The 19161-nt window shown below is 37.6% G+C and overlaps 1 protein-coding gene across 5 annotated transcripts in view; it reads right to left on the bottom strand.

Moving 5' to 3' along the window:
- Positions 1-359: 359 nt before the first annotated feature.
- SPICE1 (spindle and centriole associated protein 1) overlaps positions 360-19161 on the bottom strand; it is a 94353-nt gene continuing 75551 nt past the window's right edge. For 4 of the 5 annotated variants that reach the window (XM_025874425.2, XM_025874431.2, XM_025874407.2 and 1 more), the window contains 7 exons: positions 16808-16955; positions 15690-15914; positions 8788-9278; positions 6510-6693; positions 4046-4148; positions 2991-3078; positions 362-1554 (listed from right to left, as the gene is read on the bottom strand). In XM_025874425.2, the coding sequence (XP_025730210.1) occupies positions 1501-1554; positions 2991-3078; positions 4046-4148; positions 6510-6693; positions 8788-9278; positions 15690-15914; positions 16808-16955 (1293 nt within the window). In that variant the 3' untranslated portion in view covers positions 362-1500. Of the gene's footprint in view, positions 1555-2990; positions 3079-4045; positions 4149-6509; positions 6694-8787; positions 9279-15689; positions 15915-16807; positions 16956-19161 lie in introns of all 5 variants that reach the window. The other variant, XM_025874401.2, reaches the window with a different exon arrangement.

Here is a 19161-nt window from a genome sequence, read left to right on the forward strand (position 1 = left end):
AAATGAGCAAAGGGAAAAAAGAAAGAGAGAGAGAGAGGCAAACCAAGAAACAAACTGTTAACTATAGAGAACAAACATGGTTACCAGCAGGAAGGAGGGTCGGGGGATGGGTGAAATGGGTGATGGGGATTGAGGAGGGCACTTGTGATGAGCACAGGGTGATGTATGGAAGTGTCAAATCACTGTATTGTACACCTGAAACTAATATTACATTGCATATTAACTAACTGGAATTTAAATAAAAACTTCAAAAATTTAAAAAAAGAGAATGCATTCACAAGCCAAGCAGAAAACTTGACATTAATGGTATCAAAACGGTCTTATATTCCACACAGGGATAGTATTTATTAAAAACCAAGCTTCAAAAAAGTACAATACAGATGGAAGAATCTTCAATAATGCAAATGAATACAGATGACTTCACGTAAATAAAATCAGTGATACCAGAGAAAAATTGTATTTTTGCCGCCACAATGAAGAGGCCCAAATGAAAGTTGCATATGACACTTCGTAGAATACGAAAAACTCCAGGAGGAGGGACAGTGTTGTCTGAGAAAGTTCCCCAAGTAGTTTCAATGTGTTTCCCCTGCCCTACTCCCACTACACCAGGTTGAGAATTTCCATCCCACAGTGAAAGGGTAGAGATAATTTAAAAAGCAAGTCTAAAATAAAAGCCAGTGTCTGAGAGCCAAACAGGTGCTTTGAAGAAAACAACCCTGAATGTGTAGTAGATTCAGGGCGGGAAAGTTGACAGCAACCTTTTGTACTCATTTCTGTTTCAAACACTAAATCAATGTTACTGCATTTAGACACGAGCTCTTTGAGCATTATTTATTTGATGTACATTACCATTATTGATGACATTTTCACATTTAAAGCCTATATAAGAATTTTATGATATATACAACCACTCTTATCTGCATAAACAAATATAAACAGATGTTCCCACACCTACTTTTTAAAGCTATACATTCCACTCGGTGGAAAAAGCCATGGACAACAATAACTTCCCTCCCAAAAAGAAATCAAAGGGAGTATTAAATTTTTCTGAAAGCCAGACTTTAATCACCCAGAGCCATTTTATTGTAAATTATATGCAAAGCAACTTAATTCTTCAGAAAAAAATAAAAGAAATACATCATTTAAGATATACTAGACCAAAAAAAAAAAAAAAACCTGAATAAAGATGATAAAGGTAAAAATGTGTTACTCAGCAAAACTTTACAATACTGATGGGATTATTAGAATATAAAACTTCAATTTCCCTATAATCAAAATTTTATTCACAGGAGGTTGTACATTGGTTAGTTGTTGGAAATTTATTTGAAAAGATCCAAGATTCAAATAATTTCTTTATTCTTTGTTCCATAAGTACTAAGTTACAAGATCTTTGTAGGTTTTATCTAAAAGGACATGAAAACTTGAAAGCAGGAGCAGGGAAAGGGGAGTGGAAGCTCAAGAATATACTACTGAAAAAAAATTCTGTACAACTAACTTCACTTATGACACGTGGGTAGAAAGAGCAAACCAGCCTTCTTCATTCTGTTTCTCAATCTGTTGAACAAAGATGCAAGACGGATTTAGAAAGTAATCAGAAACATGAGCCCATTTAAGGTTTATAATTATTTAGACCAAGTACACAGAAGTTACCCTATGTCATCAAATGGTACTGAAAATTAAATTGCTACTGGCGTTTTTATTCTCTAAAAGAGCCACTCCCAAATAACTGATTCCCTGGTCAACAGATACCCTGATTGACTGAGGAAACCTAATTTTTAAATAAAGGATAAATCCAGTATTTTATACAAATTATAGGTACAACTTTTTAAAATAACAAAGTTATTTGATCTTAGTAAATTAAAATTGTTACTAAATTCCAGAAACTAAGGGCAAATTATATAAAACAGCCTCTTTAAAACTTTTTAGGGGTGCCTGGGTGGCTCAGTTGGTTAAGTGGCTCAGATCATGATCTCAGGGTTGTGGGATGGAGCCCTAGGCTGGGCTCCACACTCAGCAGGGAGTCTCTCTCCTCTCCCTCTGTCCCTACCCCACTTGTCTGTGTGCATGCGTGTGCGCTCTCTCTCTCAAATAAATAAATAAATAAATAAATATTTATTTGTTTATTTATTTATTTATTTATTAAAAAAACTTTTTTAGGATATAAGAAACAGCAAAGGACAAATCTTCTAGTGCTAGACAATGGGGATATCTGAGAATATAAATTAATCTGGGCTATAAATATTCAATATTTACTGAAGCACTCACTATTTGGTCTAATCTACAGCAAATCAGAACATATGAAGAATATGTATGACATTGATTAACCACAACTTCTCTAACCAGTGGCACACTCAGATACAGCACACTAGGTTAAGTGACAAGAAAAGTGGCCCCAGGGCTCTGGATAACCCAATCCCACACAGCCACAGCAAGCACTGAGGGAACCAATATCTCAGTGTAACTACTACTTCAAGGCACACCTGTATGTCCTGCCACATTATTAGAATGCTTTGCCTGAGGCCAGTAATTTCCAGTCTATGTTGAAATCCCATTGAATTTTATCTTATTCCTTAGCTACCCCAGAACACAAAAGAGACTATATGGCTTAAAGGTTTTTTCTAGTAAAGGTGAATTAGGAATTCTTTTCTTCTGAGAATTTTATGTCACCTGTAGGATAACAAGAATTTAATTAAGAATGGAAATCACTAGCGGCGCCTGGATGGCTCTGTTGTTAAGCATCTGTCTTCGGCTCAGGTCATGATCCCAGGGTCCTGGGATCGAGCCCCGCATCAGGCTCCCTACTCCATGGGAAGCCTGCTTCTCCCTCTCCCACTCCCCCTGCTTGTGCTCCTGCTCTCTCTCTCTCTCTGTCAAATAAATAAATAAAATCTTAAAAAAAAAAAAGAATGGAAATCACTAAATCAGCCACCCTCCCCCACCCCACTCTCCTGACCCCTACACACATTTCACAATTACATTTTATCACATACCTTTGCTCTTGGATTAACAGGTGTGAATCGCCCACTTCCTGAGGTAGCGTTTAATGGAGAACAAGAATTACTAGTAGCCCCTGAAGATCTATTTACAAGAAATAAAAGAGAGTGGGAGAGTGATCTATCACCATTTACCTTCAAAAAATTATATAAGACTGACAAATCTCAGTATTGGCAATGGCTGAGTTAGGTCCAAATGAGGTAAGTTATCTGTAACATATTTTTACCACCCTAAGTTGTTTTTTTTTTTTAATTATTAGACTTCCTTTTTTAGAGTAGTTTTAGGTTTACAAAAGGATTAAGTGTAAAGAACAGAGAGTTTCAATATAGCCCTCACCTCCCCCACACAGTTTCTCCAAATTATTAGGACCTTGCATCAGGTTGCTACATTTATCACAACTGATGAGATAATACTGGTACATTATTAATTACATCCATAGCTCACATCAGGGTTCACCTTTTGTTATACATTCTATGGGTTTTGGCGAGTGTATAATGACAATACCCACCATTACAGTATCATGCTGTAACATTTTTAAGGGGAAAGATGCATGTGCAGGGGCGGGGGGAAGGCCCGGCAGCGGAAAAGAGCCCTGAATGGCAGCACAGTGTCAAGGTAAGCACAGAGAGTGGAGACAGAAGAGCCAGGTCCATCCTCAGTGCCACCCTTTACCAATCATGTGACCCATCTAAGCAAACCACCCAATTAGCTCAATGAGCTTTAGTTTCATTTCTTGTAAAGGAGAAAAATACTACTGATCAATTTATCCCCGTCATATGTTATCTCCTAATTTTATAACCTATAAAGCACTCTATATATGTGCCATTATCCTATTTTTGTCCTCAATAGCCAACCCACACTGTTTTACTTAAGGCTTGTTCCTCACTCCTCTTTTTCTTCCCCAGAAATTCTTCTCTCCAATTGCTTTATTTTCTCTACAGGAGTGAGTCTGTCTGAACCTAAGTCAGATACTGTGCACTTCCTTTTTTCACAAAGAGAAAGAAACACCACATTCTTGATTTTTTAAAGTAACTGCACGTTGTAACCCTACCTTCTTGTATTTATCCCACTGGTAGGAGAGACAGTACTGCATTTTGAGCTTTCTGGGGCTTCAGCTCCTGGAATAGATACTTCAATTGTCCTCTTTCCTCCTTCTAAAATATAAAAATAAATATTAGTTTCATTATCTTTCATTAAAATAAAATAAAAATTTAACTTGATGTCTATCTTACTGCAAATTTCACATTACAAATTTGGAGTTTCTTTCTATATTTTCATTATGGCCCACAGACACCCTTGAAGGATTTTTTTCAAAATGAACTGTGAGACAAGAAACTTTAGTTACTAGTGTCAATTCAGTAGCATGCCAGTTCATAGAAAGCCAGAATCTTCAGACAAGTGGTATCATGTCAGATCTGGAAGTGAAAAACAGAAATTAAGAGCTAGCCCTAAAAAATCTTAAGATTTTTGTCAAAAACAGCTTATCTAAAATTTTCAAAAAAATTAAAAAGAAAAAGGAAAATTTCTGAAGTCATTCAATAAAACTTTAAATCCTCTAAATCTACTATATTATTAGATTCCTGAAGGCATTAACTTAGGAGCGGAAAGTTGGCTGAAGAGTTCATATGGCCAATGGCAAGTATAACTGTATAACTGTTCATTTTCAATATTTCAAAAGTTAGATTATCAATTAACAAATATTTACTATCTACTAATGAAAGACAATGTCTATACTAGGCAGTTTCACAGAGGCTCTTATGAATCACTACTTAAAATCAGTGATCTTCAGGGCTTTAGTGGGTAATGAAACCATATTTAATTGTATAAGATATTCCTCCATTACCCTAGAAACCAAAGAGGCTTTGTATGGCATATGATTATATCTTTATCATCATAGCGCACAAAGGTACCCGTGAAACCAAGAATTTTACTTTTAAAAAGGAATATCTTGGAGATATTACCAAAAAAGAATATTCTGGAGATATAACCACTGGAATGAAAAGAACACAGTTTGCAAATTTACCAATTTGCTTTAGAACTTCAGACAAATCACTTAACGTCTTTCTCCTCAGTTTACTTACGTATCAAAAAGCTATAACATCAGCTCTGTCTACTCTCAGGGTGTGTTGAGGACTAACTAAGATAATAGAAATGAGGTACTTTTAACCTTAAAGAACAATTGAAACAGAAGATGTCTAATGTAATTACAAAATTACTCTTAAGAGCAATTTGCTTTATTCTTCTTTATTGCACCTAGTGCCACCTAACATTATCTCATAATGCTGGACAGGGATTTGTCCTGTTCAAAGCAGTTTCCCCAGGGCCCAGAACAGGGCAGCAGGTAGTAGATGTTCAAACGTATTGAGTGCTTTAATCAGAAGTTGCCTCTACGCTTCGTGACTATGAAGAACAGCAGACGAAGCTGTCATTTGAAGAAGCCTAGAATAGCACAGAGAAAGGGCCCTGGGGAAATGCATTATCTGTCATTTTCCAGTAATTTTTAAGAGTCTACTTTCTAGGTCTGAAGTTTCAAAAAAGAATGATTTGTAACTGAGAGAAAAAGTCTCATGAGGGAGGTGGGTGGGAGGACGGTTGAAACAGGTGAAGGCGATTAAGAGCACACTAAGTAAGCACTAAGTAATGTATATAAGTGCTGGATCATTATATTGTGCACCTGAAACTAATATAACACTGTATGTTAATTATACTGGAATAAAAAAAATTTTTTTAAGTCTCACTGGCAGATACCTTAAAGATAGCCTACTTCAGCCAGCCTCTGGACAGATGAATACCTCTAAAACACCAATACCTGAGCACCTCAAGGAACATACTCCTTACTGATATAATTATTTTCTATCCCTCACAATTAGAACCTTCTTTTATACTGGGCCAAAATTAGTCTCTCTATAGCCTTCATACAGCTCTATCACTTAGGGTCTTAGTAATTCAATTTTTGCCAAAGAACAACTTAAGATCTACTTCATTTCATCAATACTTTTTTGTATGTAAATATTATGACAACTAATTTTTCAGCTACTATTCTATTATTCAGAATCCCCTCTAGTTTATCACATTCTTAAGAAAACAACAGAATGGGAAGTTTAATTTACAAATGAAAATGTTTTAACTGGTTTTAATGAAATAACTTGTAATTTGTTGCTGATGAAATTCTAAATTATCATTTTGATGCTAATGTTTTGTACTCAGCCACTGCATAGGTCCTAAGTGAATCATACACTGTAATGAATCCCATTTACACATCAGGCAACTTAAGAACTTAGACACCAAAGATAAACTGCAGGCACCATGGAATAGCTTTCTACCAGGAGATTGGCCTTCTATCTAGCCTTATTTCTGTCACTTATTCTGTGACTTAGGTCTGTTTCCTTCCATGTAAAATTGAAGGCACTGAAATACATGCTTTGAGATTTCTTTCAGCTCAATATATACTCGTAAAATCAAGAAAGTGAAAACTCCCATGTGCCTGGCTTTTACATCATGAATTTGTGACCAACCAGTCCATGCTCTGAGAGGTGATGGAATGGGTGACACCAGTGGAGAGGAAAGATTCAGACCAATAAGTTTCTGCTGCTCTATTAACTGCAAGAGTTTTCCACGAGCCTCCATACTCTGCCGATTCAATTCTGCAATCCGCTCCTCCATGCTACTTGGTGTTAGAGGTTGTGTTGCTGGAAAAGTCTTAAAAAAAAAAAAAAAAGGCACAAATTCCACATTAAAAACAATCCAAACAATTTTGACTTTTTGTAAAAATTAACTCTTCCACTAAGAGCCAGCTAGTTGGTATTCACAGCCCTTACTATATGTAACCTTGAATAGCAGGCAAAGAATAAAAGTCATTTAACTGAACAATTAGGGCTAAAGGAAAGGGATACTAATCCTTCTGATACTGGTACCACATAAGCCCTCTAGTCCCTTTGTCCACGGAGAACGTCTGTGGGACAAAGCTTCCCCGAATCTCTTCGGGTCTGTTGAGGTACACAAAAGATCCCATGAGCAAAGACAGTACTGCTAGCGACCTGACTTCTAAGTAACAGGTCTATTAATGATAGATCTGTGGTTTGAATCTCAATATAGAAAAGAGGATCTGCTGTACTCGAGAGATGCTTCTATCAGCCTAATCGTCATACACGTACCATGAGTTATTTGGCAAAGATTTCTAGGAATCTTATCACTCTTCTTGACCAGGGGTCAGCCGCCCCAAGCCATGTTTGGCCTCAGATATCTAATTTGAGAAATGTGGTGACTGGAAAGGAATATGAGAGGTAGAGTAAAAAAGCCACCCAAGGAATATAACATAAGTTTAATATGGAGATTCCTGAGAGGAATATATGTGTCATTCTTGATTATTTCATTTAGTTAAATATATCCCTTTGGGATAAAACAATTCCTAATAGAAATCACTGATTTATAACTTATGCGCATTAATAAAAAAGAGATAAGCTAAACAGTTTAAATTAAAGATCACTCTGAAATTCAGCTTATGACAAAGAGGGTGGTGAGGACAATAATAATAAATTGTCCTCACTAGCCTGATCTATATACGAATTAGAAAAGCAGGCAAGCTCAATTTTTAACTCTGTTGCCTTTTTAAAAACCAAGAGTTAGTTACCTGTTTTGAATAACTGTCAAAATTCTGCAAACACAGAAATGCCTCCAATGACTCAAAATTAAGGCAGTCTGTACTTACACACATCTACACCGACGGCTGCTGCCTACTCCTAAGACTTCTTCCTGGTAAGAGACTACCAGTCCCTTCTGTGACTCCACACTCATACTGCCCTTACTTCCTATGAGCCTGTGCTGACAGAGGTGGCCCTTATCCCCCACCCCCACCCCTTCCTAAACTTCCTCATGAAAGCCCTCAATCTATCATTGGTAAAGCCCTTTATAGAAGCAATCACCTCTGGAACCCCTAATCCATAAAGCTGCCCAGCTCCTTCCCACTGCTAAAACACTCTTCCATCTCCTATCAGAACCCTGACAGGAGCCACTCTGGCTCACAAAGGGGTAAAAGGAAGCGTCTCCCATCCCTGGGACCAGTATGAGAACGTGTGTTATAAACACTCCCCAGCTGGAATTTAGAATCCCTTTTCTCCCCACGAACAAGAAAATGAAGATTTAAGTTACCAGGTTAGCCTACAAAATTCCTTCACTATGATAAGCAGATTTTTGCTATTCAAAGTATAATCCTCGGTCCAGTACCATCTGGGAACTTGTCAAAAATTCACAGGTACTATCTCAGAACTGCTCAATCAGAAACTGCATTTTAGCAAGATCTCCAGATGATTCACCCATACATTAAAGTCTGACTTTAATAATCCTTTAAAACATCATTTCTATAGGAAAATGCATTCTGTGTCCTAAAAAATTAACTCCTTATGAATTGAGGGCCAGCTACACTTAATTCTGTTATATGAGCCCCTGTAAGAGTAAAAATGCTTTCAATTAAAATGTAGTTGTATGGCAGGCTTTCATCTCATACTAATTCTGCATTTTATTTTTATAACTTCATTTGCAGCTTAATTTCAGCTTTCCTACACATTTTACCTTTGTCCTATTTTTCTCATTCATTTTCCTCGTTTTCTATTTTATGTTGTCCTCTTTTACTGTATGTGTCAAATAAACTGATAAACAACTTTTCTTATTTCGTGATGAGGACATGACAAACCATAAGCCTTCTACTAGCAGCCTTGAAGACATCCAGGATCACTTTGCTCCAGCAAAGTACTTAAGTTCCTAAATGTCCCTAGTCAACCCTTAACTGGTACTCACTGCAGTCATGTCGCTCACGTGACTCGTCTCTTGTTTGTTTAATTCCCGAACTCCATCCCCTTGCTCTCCTCCTGGCCCGATAATATTATTCAGATGTGCCTTGATAGCTGAATTCTGCAGTGTCAACTCAGCAATTCGTGCCATGACGTCTTTGCTTTGTATTAATGCCGCATTTGTCCTAAGCTGCTGCCCGTCTCCCAGTACCAGGGGCTCTTCTGAGAACTCGGGGCTTCTGGCCTGCTGAGTGTTTGAATGCGAACTACAGAAGGGCTGTGAGAAGTTAACGAAGGGAGCCTGGGCTTTGTTCTCCAGGTCTTCCCCCATGTGAGACACCCTCCACCTCTGAGTGAAGAGATGACTCTCTTCACTTGAATTCTGATTGTCTGTGTCGGTAGGTAAGGTCTTCTTTTCCCAATTCTGTTCCTTCTCAATTATTTCCACAGTGGGAGGAATTCGTGGAGCAGGACGAGTTTGAACAGTCCTCCTCAATACTGCAGAGAAAATTAAAACAGAATAAACATGCATCATTTAGCCACAGACTGGCACTACAATCATCTCATTACTCATCATGGTAGTTAGAAATGTATTCCAATAGAAGGGTCTGGCTTCTGAAGGCCTAAATTATTTTAGCAGGGAATACACCGGCAATGCCACCTCAAACAATCAAATACAGAGACCTTTATATTCCTTAAGGCTTTACTGGTATCCTTGTAAAAAAGTCTGCCAAGTTCACATTTTAATACATGTATTAACTCATATCTGGGAATCTTGGGGGCGGAGGGAATATAAATACCTACTGTAAACTGAAGATGACCAGGAAAGGCATCTCTGAAGAGGCAAAATTTAAAAATGATTACATATGTGGCAGAAAGCAGAGCAAAGAACATTACAGGCAGAAGAACAATATATGTGAACTCCCCAGAATAGGAAAAAGCAAAGAAATGAGGCCAATTTAGTGTAACACAGCAATAAGGGAGACCTGGAAAAATATGAGATTGGAGAGGTGTACAGAAACTATTTCTTACAGAGCTTTTTAAGCCATGTTAAGAATTTTATAGTTTAAACCAAGAGCAATGAAACATGGAGAAGGTTTGGCAATGACTCAATTTATATTTCTTAAATGCTGTGTTAATTGGAAGATCCAGGAATGGAAGTAGGGAGACCAGTAAGCCATTGTGGTAGTCTCGGAGAAAGAGGATGATAGCTCCAATGAAGGTATGTTGGCTATAGAGACGGAGAGAAGTGGGTAAATTTGAGAACTATTTTGGCAAAAGAACTAAGAGTGATGAACTGGAAGTAGGGAGTAAAGGAAACACACAGATCAAGATGGCATGCGCAACTGAGTGGGCAGTGATGTGATTTATAGAGATGGAGAAGGTAAGAACAGATTTAGGGGAAGGTAAGCTACCAAGAATTCCACTTTGAACAGGATAAGTTTAAGTGCCTGATGCTTTATCCTAATATCCGTCTAAGCAGATGGACTCGTGGGTCAGAAACTCAAAGAGAGGCATCTGGGCGAAGATACAAAACTGGAAGTCACTGGCATATAGACAGTATTGGGAGCAATGAGAATGATTGGGATTACCTAGAGAAAAAGAATCAAGTGAGAAAAGAAATCAATACTGACACAAGAGGAAGTCAACATGTAGAGCTTCAGAGAGAGGAGAAGCTAGCAAAGCAGACTGAAATGGAGCAGCCAGAATGGTTAGAGAAATATTACAAGAATGCGGTATGAAGGAAACCAAGAGGGAGTGGTTATCCATATATAATACTACCGTAAGACCTAGAAACACAAAGACAGAAGAAAAGTACACTGGAGTTACTAACCTGGAGGCCACCGAAGCCCTTAGCAGGAGTAGTTTAGGCAAAATGACCTATCAGGGAGAGAATTGGGGAGACAGAGCTCCTAGTTCAAGACTACAGACTCACCTCCTTTCACTGACAACAAGGAAATTAAAAAATAAATAAATCCACATCAGTAAAGATTATGGTCTAGGAAGAGAGTCATTAGCAAAGGACATATTTAGACACATTTCTCTGGAAGACTGAAAGTGGATGGGAAGTGTATGAAATAATGAATTGAACAGAAGCCACAGTTCTGAACATGTATATGTTATAATGGAGCTACAGGTAAAAGCCAGTGTTTCTGGGAGAACCCGAAAAAGGCTGCTAGCTCAAAGCTGACTGTACAGAGGGGAAAAAGTGAGAAGTAGGCTGAAAATTGCAGAACAACTTGAAAGTTCATCTACTTTATAGTTATGTTGGTCAAGCGGTGCTCACTACTTGCCCCACCCATTCTCAAAAGCAAAAAAAAAAAAAAAAAACAGCACTGGGGAGAGCAAATGTGGTAGCCCCAGTGAAATCGCTGGATCCTACTTACATACCCTAAAAGGAAGCCTGCAGTTAACAGAGCATGTTCATATATACAAAGCAACTGTTGAAGGGAAAGCCTATTGGGAAAACAGACCTAGATCAACCTACACCCCAGGAGAGAAGACCTATGCCAACCACCTATAACATTCAGTCTAGTCATTTATTCTTAACTATGATGGGCAATAAAGGATCACCAGACATACAAGGAAAACCAACAGCACAAAAGAGAAGAACCAGGATAGGAAAACAGAACAAAAAACTAAGAAGAGAAGGAAAATTCAGATACAGAAGATAATTTAATAAAATTCTAATGGGTATACTCAGCAGAGAGTTTCTGGAAGATAATGCAATGTTTTTGTTTTTTTAATTTTGTTTATTTATTTGAGAGAGAGAGCACACAGAGGGAGAGGGACTTGATCCCACAACTCTGAGATCATGACCTGAGCCAAAGGCAGCCACTTAACCAACTGAGCCACCCAGGAGCCCCAAGATAATGCATTTGTAATAAGCATAAAAGAAAACAGGACAATCAAACACCAAGAAAGGGCTCTTGCTTAGAAATTAAAAACATAATTTGGTATAATTAAAAAAAATAAAAGATAGCCCTGACTATAAAGTGAAAAAAATCTTCCAAAATATAAGAAGCAAGATATAAGGCTTGTAAGAAAATGATCCAGGTCAATATACTATTTTCTAAAACTGCAGAAAGTCACATGTCTTCAAGTCCAAAAGGTCCCACTGGTGCCTCATAGTGCAATGAGAAAAAAAAAAGAAACATATTTAGACACACCTTATGCAAGGTCAGAATAAAAATAAAGGAATCCTAAAGCTTCCACAGAGAAAAAGTACATCACATACAAAGAAATGAAAGTTAGATAATACATCATACATCTCAACTGCAACACCAGATACTAATAATCAATAGAACAATGCCTCGAATCTCTCAGGGTAAAGGATTATGGACCTAGAATTCTATATCTAGCCAAATTATCAACCAAGTGTAATAGAAAAGTAAAAATATTCTCAGATTTTTAAGAACTTAGGGTTTACCTTCTATACACCCATTCTGATGATTTCTTTCAGAAACTTGAGGGAGAAAACCAAAGAGGAAGAAGTGGGATCCAGGAAATAGTAGATACAACCCAGGAGTGTGACGTTAGCAGGTCCCAGGATAAGAGGTGTGCAGTGGGCCCGGCGAGCAATCAGTGCCGACCGGAGTAGGGGTGGAAGAGCTTTGGGAATTATCTCTAGAATGAAAGTGGATTCCATGCCACAGACAGTAACTAAAGGACCAGAAGATATTATTCATGTGTAAACAAGAGGGTAAAGCACATTATTCTTGTGTAAACAAGAGGGGAAAAGCAATTCGAAACTCCAGGCAAAACAAAAATTGAACAAGAAAGTCAGTATAAATATACAGCAAATTTAAATATTCTGAGCAACTGATTAAATGAAATAAAGGACATTCACTTTGATCTTCATACTAAGAACTTTTTCCTTCCTGTGGCACAAAGACTGATAGGACAAAACAGTCATTTATTTTCAACTTTCAGTATCCATCTATAGACAAGACACAGAAGACATAATTGTGGTAATGGAACAAAGTAAACGTCACCAAACTTGATATGGTAAAAGGAAATGTAGGCTGAATGAAGGTGCGAAATGAAAGCAAAGGAGAGCCAGAAGGGAAGCGGCTCTCATAGAGGAAAGCCAAGAGATACTGCATAGAGTTAACAGAGAAGACACAGAAAGTATTTGAAGTCACAAAGTTAAGCAACAGAAGAGTTAAACATTATAATATAATCATCCAAATTGGATAGAGAAGGGAAGTAGGAGTTAATGTTCATTAAACCCTCTTCTTTAATAAAGGATAGTCTGTAATTATTGTGTAAAGTTAACATTTAAGAAAAAATATATAAAAATATTTTCTATTAATTATGGCGACCACCACAAGATAAGTAGAAATCAAACTGGGAAAAAATGCATCCCTCTTAGGGCAGGCCTAAAGATGAAAGAGGAAGAGACCTTTGCATGTGTTTTTTTTAACCACATGAAAATATAAATTAGAACTGATGCCTGAAAATGAATGAATGGGAGATAAGAAAATGAAAACAGCATATATATACTATTCTTTCAAAAAGTGTGGCTGTAAAAGAAAGTAGAAGGCAATCAGTAGCTAAAGGAAATGATCTATAATGGGAAATTCTAGAGCAATGCTGGCCATTATGACAGTCTCTGGCCATACGCAGTCATTCAAATTCAAATTCATTAAAGTTAAATTAAATTAATAATTCAGTTCTTCAGTCACATTAGCCACATTTCAAGTGCCCCTGATGCTAGTGGCTACCACAACAAATGGAGCAGACACAGAACATTTTCATCATCACAGAAAGTTCTGTTGGACAGAGCTGTTCCAGAGCATAACCAAATACCGATAAAGGGCCCGATGTATCTCCCACCTTTATCCACATCTTCAGCTTAACTCAACAATTCTTTATATGTGAGCATTCTAAATAAAATGCTGAAAAATATGATGACAAAACTTCACCAACTAAGAATACATGTTCAAAGGTTATTCCATCTACACACTGTGAAAGAAATGTGTGGCATTATTTTCTTTTTTTTTTTTTTTAAGATTTTATTTATTTTACAGAGAGAGAGCACAAGCAGGGGGATCGGCAAGTGGAGGGAGAGGGAGAAGCAGGCTTCCCGCGGAGCAAGGAGCCTGATGTGGGGCTCGATCCCAGGACCCTGGGATCATGACCTGAGCCGAAGGCAGATGCTTAACCATCTGAGCCACCCAGGCGCCCGTGGCATTATTTTCAATGCAAACCTGCTAACAAAGGGGTGTCTATAACAGTCCCCAAATAATTTGCTTTAGTGAACATTTAGCATATTTGTAATCAGAGTAAAAATATTTGTGGTAACTGTTTCTTTAAAAAAATTTAGGGGTGTCTGGGTGGCTCAGTCGTTAAGCATTCGACTCTGATCTCAGCTCAGGTCTTGATCTCCGGGTCGTGAGTTCAAGCCCGTGCTGGGCTCCACACTGAAAGTGGAGCCTAGTTTAAAAAAAAAAAAAAAAAAAAAGAACTTCAAGTTATCTTACTATCACCAATGGGAAATAATTTACAATACCTCAAAAGAGATCATTAGACAAGCTTATTAATACCATGTAAACATTTGAAAGATTACTTTGAGGAATGAAAATCTAACCTCAACAGAAATCAGAACTGAAATCATATTTCCTAAATATTTCCTAGCCAGAGTTAGTAATACTCTCTAGCCTCTAAAGAGGAAATACCAAATCACAGAACTGTAGAGCTGGAGGAACATTAAAGATAACAGAAAAATCTCTCATTTTGGAGCTAGGAAAATGAATGCAGAGAAGGTAAGTGTCTTAGCTCTAAGCCTCCCAGCTCGTCATCGGATGGGCCAAGACTCTAGCACTTCCGACCCTCAGCCTAGCACTGCCTCCCTACACCACAAAGATCTGACAGACTTTACATTTGCATAATAAATGCCAAAACAAATTTTATAACGGCAAGGACTTGTCATTTCTTTAACCCTTATGGCCTCTTCATGTCCTTTATTGAAAAGGTACAGAAAATCTGACCAAATTTTCTAAGTTCCAATGACAGTATTATTATTTTAGTTATTATTTAGTTATTATTCTGTTCCCCTATGTAAGAAAGTAAACAAAGAAAGAAAATAAAGAAATAAAAATGTATGCAAATCAGGGCTGAATAACATTTTTCTAAAAACAATGGAGGAGAGTCTAAGGTAGTTTTTTGACTGAAGAATTGTTTTGAAAATGGAAAAAAAAAAAAGGCTCTATAGCTCCAGAAAAATGCACAGGTGGACAAATAAACATAATTTTCCAAACACTGAAACACTCCATGGTACTTCTGAAGACCATCCATGAGCCCCCAAGTTAAGAATCTCTGGGCTAAGGATTAACAATAAATCTTTTAAATTTTATTCTAAACTCTATATATGTCCTGCAAAAAGTGACCTGAAAGCTATTTTTAATTGTTCATCAACTTTCATTATAGAATTACCTCAACTGACTAAGCTAAACAAGTTTCAATGAGAAAGAGGTTAATAACCAAATCTGATCTACAAAATCCTTATATAGTCACAGTTCCTATCTTTCCTTGGCTAAACTTTTATTACTCTCTCTCTGGAGTATAATCTGTCTCTTACCCTTTCTTATGCTCCTGGACCACACAGGGAAAAGAAGATTTCCCTTACTCCACATTTCAATGCTGAGGACTTTGATCCTTTGGTTTGATTTAGTATTTACAACGTCTAATAGAACAGGTATATAATGAAATTTAATGTGACATTTAACCATAGGTATAACACACATGATAAAAACAACCCTGAAAAATCCTCCTTTAGCTCAAAGGTTATGTGTGGCAATCAGTATCTTCCAGAATTCCATTTACAGGGTAACAATGGACACCATATGTTACATATATAAAGCATAAAAAAACAATTGTCACACAGCTTAGAGGAAGCCTGCTTACCGTCCTGCAAGGGAGAGAATCCAGAGTTGCTCTTCTGCCTGGGTGGTGTTAACAACACAGCCGGTTCAAATATATGTGCTGGAAAACTGTTAGTCAGATTCACACTATCTGTGGGAGTTGGCACCTGAGACAGTTTAACAGGCAAGTCTTCCTGTGCGAATTCAGCCACTTCTTCCCCTCTGAACACCAATGGCATGGAGACATTAGCATTTACAACAGGGCCCTCTGAAGAAGATGAGAGGCTATCAGCACTTACAACCATGGATACATTGCAGGTATTTATACTTACATGCATTTCCACAGAAAGCAAAATCACATGAACTCTAGAGCCTTCACTTTCTAGGCCATATCCTCCTTTAGCTGTAACTCACACCCAAGGCTCCCAAGCGGCCAGCACTGGGAAGAAGAGGCTCTTTTTGAGAAAGGCACTTAGTCCTTGAGACCTGCCCCAGCCATTGAGTTTCTCTCATGCAAGTTAAATTTTAGTCAGCCACTTCTTAGAATCCCTCCTGAGAAAACACTGCTAAATATATAAAATACTTACCACACATAGACACTCATCAAAGTATTACTTAGAAGCAAAAAACATGAAAAAGCCTAACTGTCCTTTTCAGGCTCTGACATAGGATGGCACAGGAAGTGAAGAAAGGCTTTCCAAACATCACCACAAATGAACAAAAGTTGCGCATTTCTAAAACTCAGAATTTCTTTTTCTTTCCAAGACCATCTCCTCTCCTCTTGAACCTGGTGTACAGTGATGAAAAGTGTTGGCACTAAAGCCCCACTAGTCTAGGAGGCAAATTCTGCTACTTCCTAGTTGTGTGATCTTGCTAAGCTACCAACCCTCCCAAAGCCTTGGTTTTCTCATCGTGCAAGTAGGGATAACAGTGATACTTACCTCATAAAACTATTATGAGGACTAAACGAGATAATACACATAAAACACTTAAAAAGTGCCTGGCATAGAGCAAGTACCCAATAAATATTAGCTGGAAATAGTGATGGCAACTGTCATAGTGACAATGCTATATATGTATACGTGACCAATAACATGTAAGTTTACAGTTTTGTTTGCTCTGTGTTTTAATACCAACCTGGGATAATAAGACCACACTCACCGGGATTGTCTATAATTTTCCTACTCGTGGATCCCCTTTCTGATGCCTGACATTCTTTGTTGCTTTTTATCACTGGACAGTTCTTCATGGCATGTGTGAGCGATATAAGTTGCTCATCTGTTGTGACCATGTATTGCTGAAGTCTTGCCTGGAGAAAAAAGAATGAAATAACATCACTGGCATAGCAGACATCAGATCATCACCTAGATATGTAGAATCGTATCATTACTTTAACTACTCCAGGAACTTCGGACTTTCATTCAAATACTAAAATCATGCATTTGTAAGAACACATAATCATAAATGTTTTAAAAGTCCCATGACAGAGGAATGGTTAAATGGAATAATATTAATTACTAAATACACCACAACAACAGTAAGAATTAACCTTTTTACAGGGCTTCTGATCTATAAAACCTTTTTAGATAAATGATATCAACTAAGCCAAGCTAATTTAATAGAATATATAAACATAACCCTGTAAGAATTTATGTAATGTATATAAAATAATGTTAAGAGAAAATATATACATAGTGATAAGAGATATTATACACACATATGTGTGTGTGTGTGTGTATATATATATCCATGTATCTATATATATTTCCAAAATGTACAGACATATGATAAAAATCAGAGATGGTCAGAAGTGAGAAGGATTATTAGAGGGACTACTGAATGAAATATACTAAACAATTTCATACCAGTCCAAATTTTTCCCAAATTCCACAATCATCTCCAATGACCTACTCAGCATCTCCATCTAGAGATGGAGAACTCACATAGGCTTCTCAAACTTAACATGTACAAAACCAAACTCCCCCTGAACATTCCCACCTCATCAACAGCAACTCCATCCTTCTAAATGCTCAGTCCCTAACTGTGGAATCACCCTTGACTCCTCTCACATCCTCTCCTTCGCCCCATATCCAACCCATTCGCAAATCCTACTGCTTGCCTTCAAAATATATTCATAATTTAGTCACTTTTCATAGCTTCTCCCACTTCCAACCTAGACCAGACTGCCAGCCCACCTAAACTGTTTCAATAACTCCTATGTGTAATACTCTGCTTCTATGTCTAACCACCTACAGTCTAGTCCTATACTGTTCCCAAAAAAGCTTGAAGCACCTTGGGGCACTACAGTGAACTCACAGGGGCACCACAGGACATTTTAAATTTTTGAGGAAAACACTGCTGTTCAACATCTGTCAGGCACCAGTGAACCAGTGAACCAGTTTGAGGTAGCTCACAGCTTCAACATTAGATCAAAATACATTTCTTTTGATGATGTCATATCTTCATGGAACTGGGTTTTCATTAGCTGCTATGCTAAAAAGCAACACTGTGTAAAAATTATTGTGGAATAGGAAATAAGAGTGACAGTATCCAATATGATTCCGAGCTTTGATCTTTTTTTCCCCCAACAATCCCCCTTAATATTTCTTGCAGGGCTGGTTTAGTGGTCACAAACTCCTTTAGTTTTTGTTTGTCTGGGAAACTCTTTATCTCTCCTTCTATTTTGAATGACAGCCTTGCTGGATAGAGTATTCTTGGCTGCATATTTTTCCCATTCAGCACACTGACTATATTCTGCCACTTTCTTCTGGCTGCCAAGTTTCTGTGGACGGATCTGCTGAGAACCTGATCTGTCTTCCCTTGTAGGTTAAGGACTTTTTTCCCCTTGCTGCTTTCAGGATTCTTTCCTTGTCTGTGTATTTGGTGAATTTGACTATGCTATACCTTGGCGATGGCCGGCTTTTGTTGAATTTAATGGGAGTTCTCTGTGCTTCTTGGATTTTGATGTCTGTTTCCTTCCTCAGATTAGGGAAATTGTCAGCTATAATTTGCTCGAATAAACCTTCTGCCTCTTTTTCTCTCTCTTCATCTTCTGGGACTCCTATGGTACAAATGTTACTCCATTTTAATAAGTTACAGAGTTCCCTAAGTCTACCTTCATGTCCATTACCTTTGTTTCCCTCTTCTTTTCAGCTTCATTACTTTCCATGATTTTATCTTCTATACCACTGATTCATTCCTTTGCTTCGTCCATCCTCATTTTTATGGCATCCATTCAGGTCTGCATCTCAGTTGTAGCATTTTTAATCTCTGCCTGACTAGATTTTATTTCTTTTATCTCTGCAGTAAGGGATTCTCTAGTGTCTTCTATGCTTTTTTCTCAAGCCCAGCTGATATCCTTATAATTGTTGTTTTAAATTCTAGTTCTGACATCTTACTTATATCTGCACTGAATAAATATCTGGCTGTCATTTCTTCCTGTTCTTTCTTTTGGGGTAAATTCCTCCATCTTGTCATTTTGGAGTGGGAGAAAAAAAACAAAATAAAACAAAATA

Source organism: Callorhinus ursinus, unplaced genomic scaffold, assembly GCF_003265705.2.
Source record: "Callorhinus ursinus isolate GAN/ISIS: 27379988/994484 unplaced genomic scaffold, GSC_fseal_2.0 scaffold1, whole genome shotgun sequence".
Classification (NCBI taxonomy): domain Eukaryota; kingdom Metazoa; phylum Chordata; class Mammalia; order Carnivora; family Otariidae; genus Callorhinus; species Callorhinus ursinus.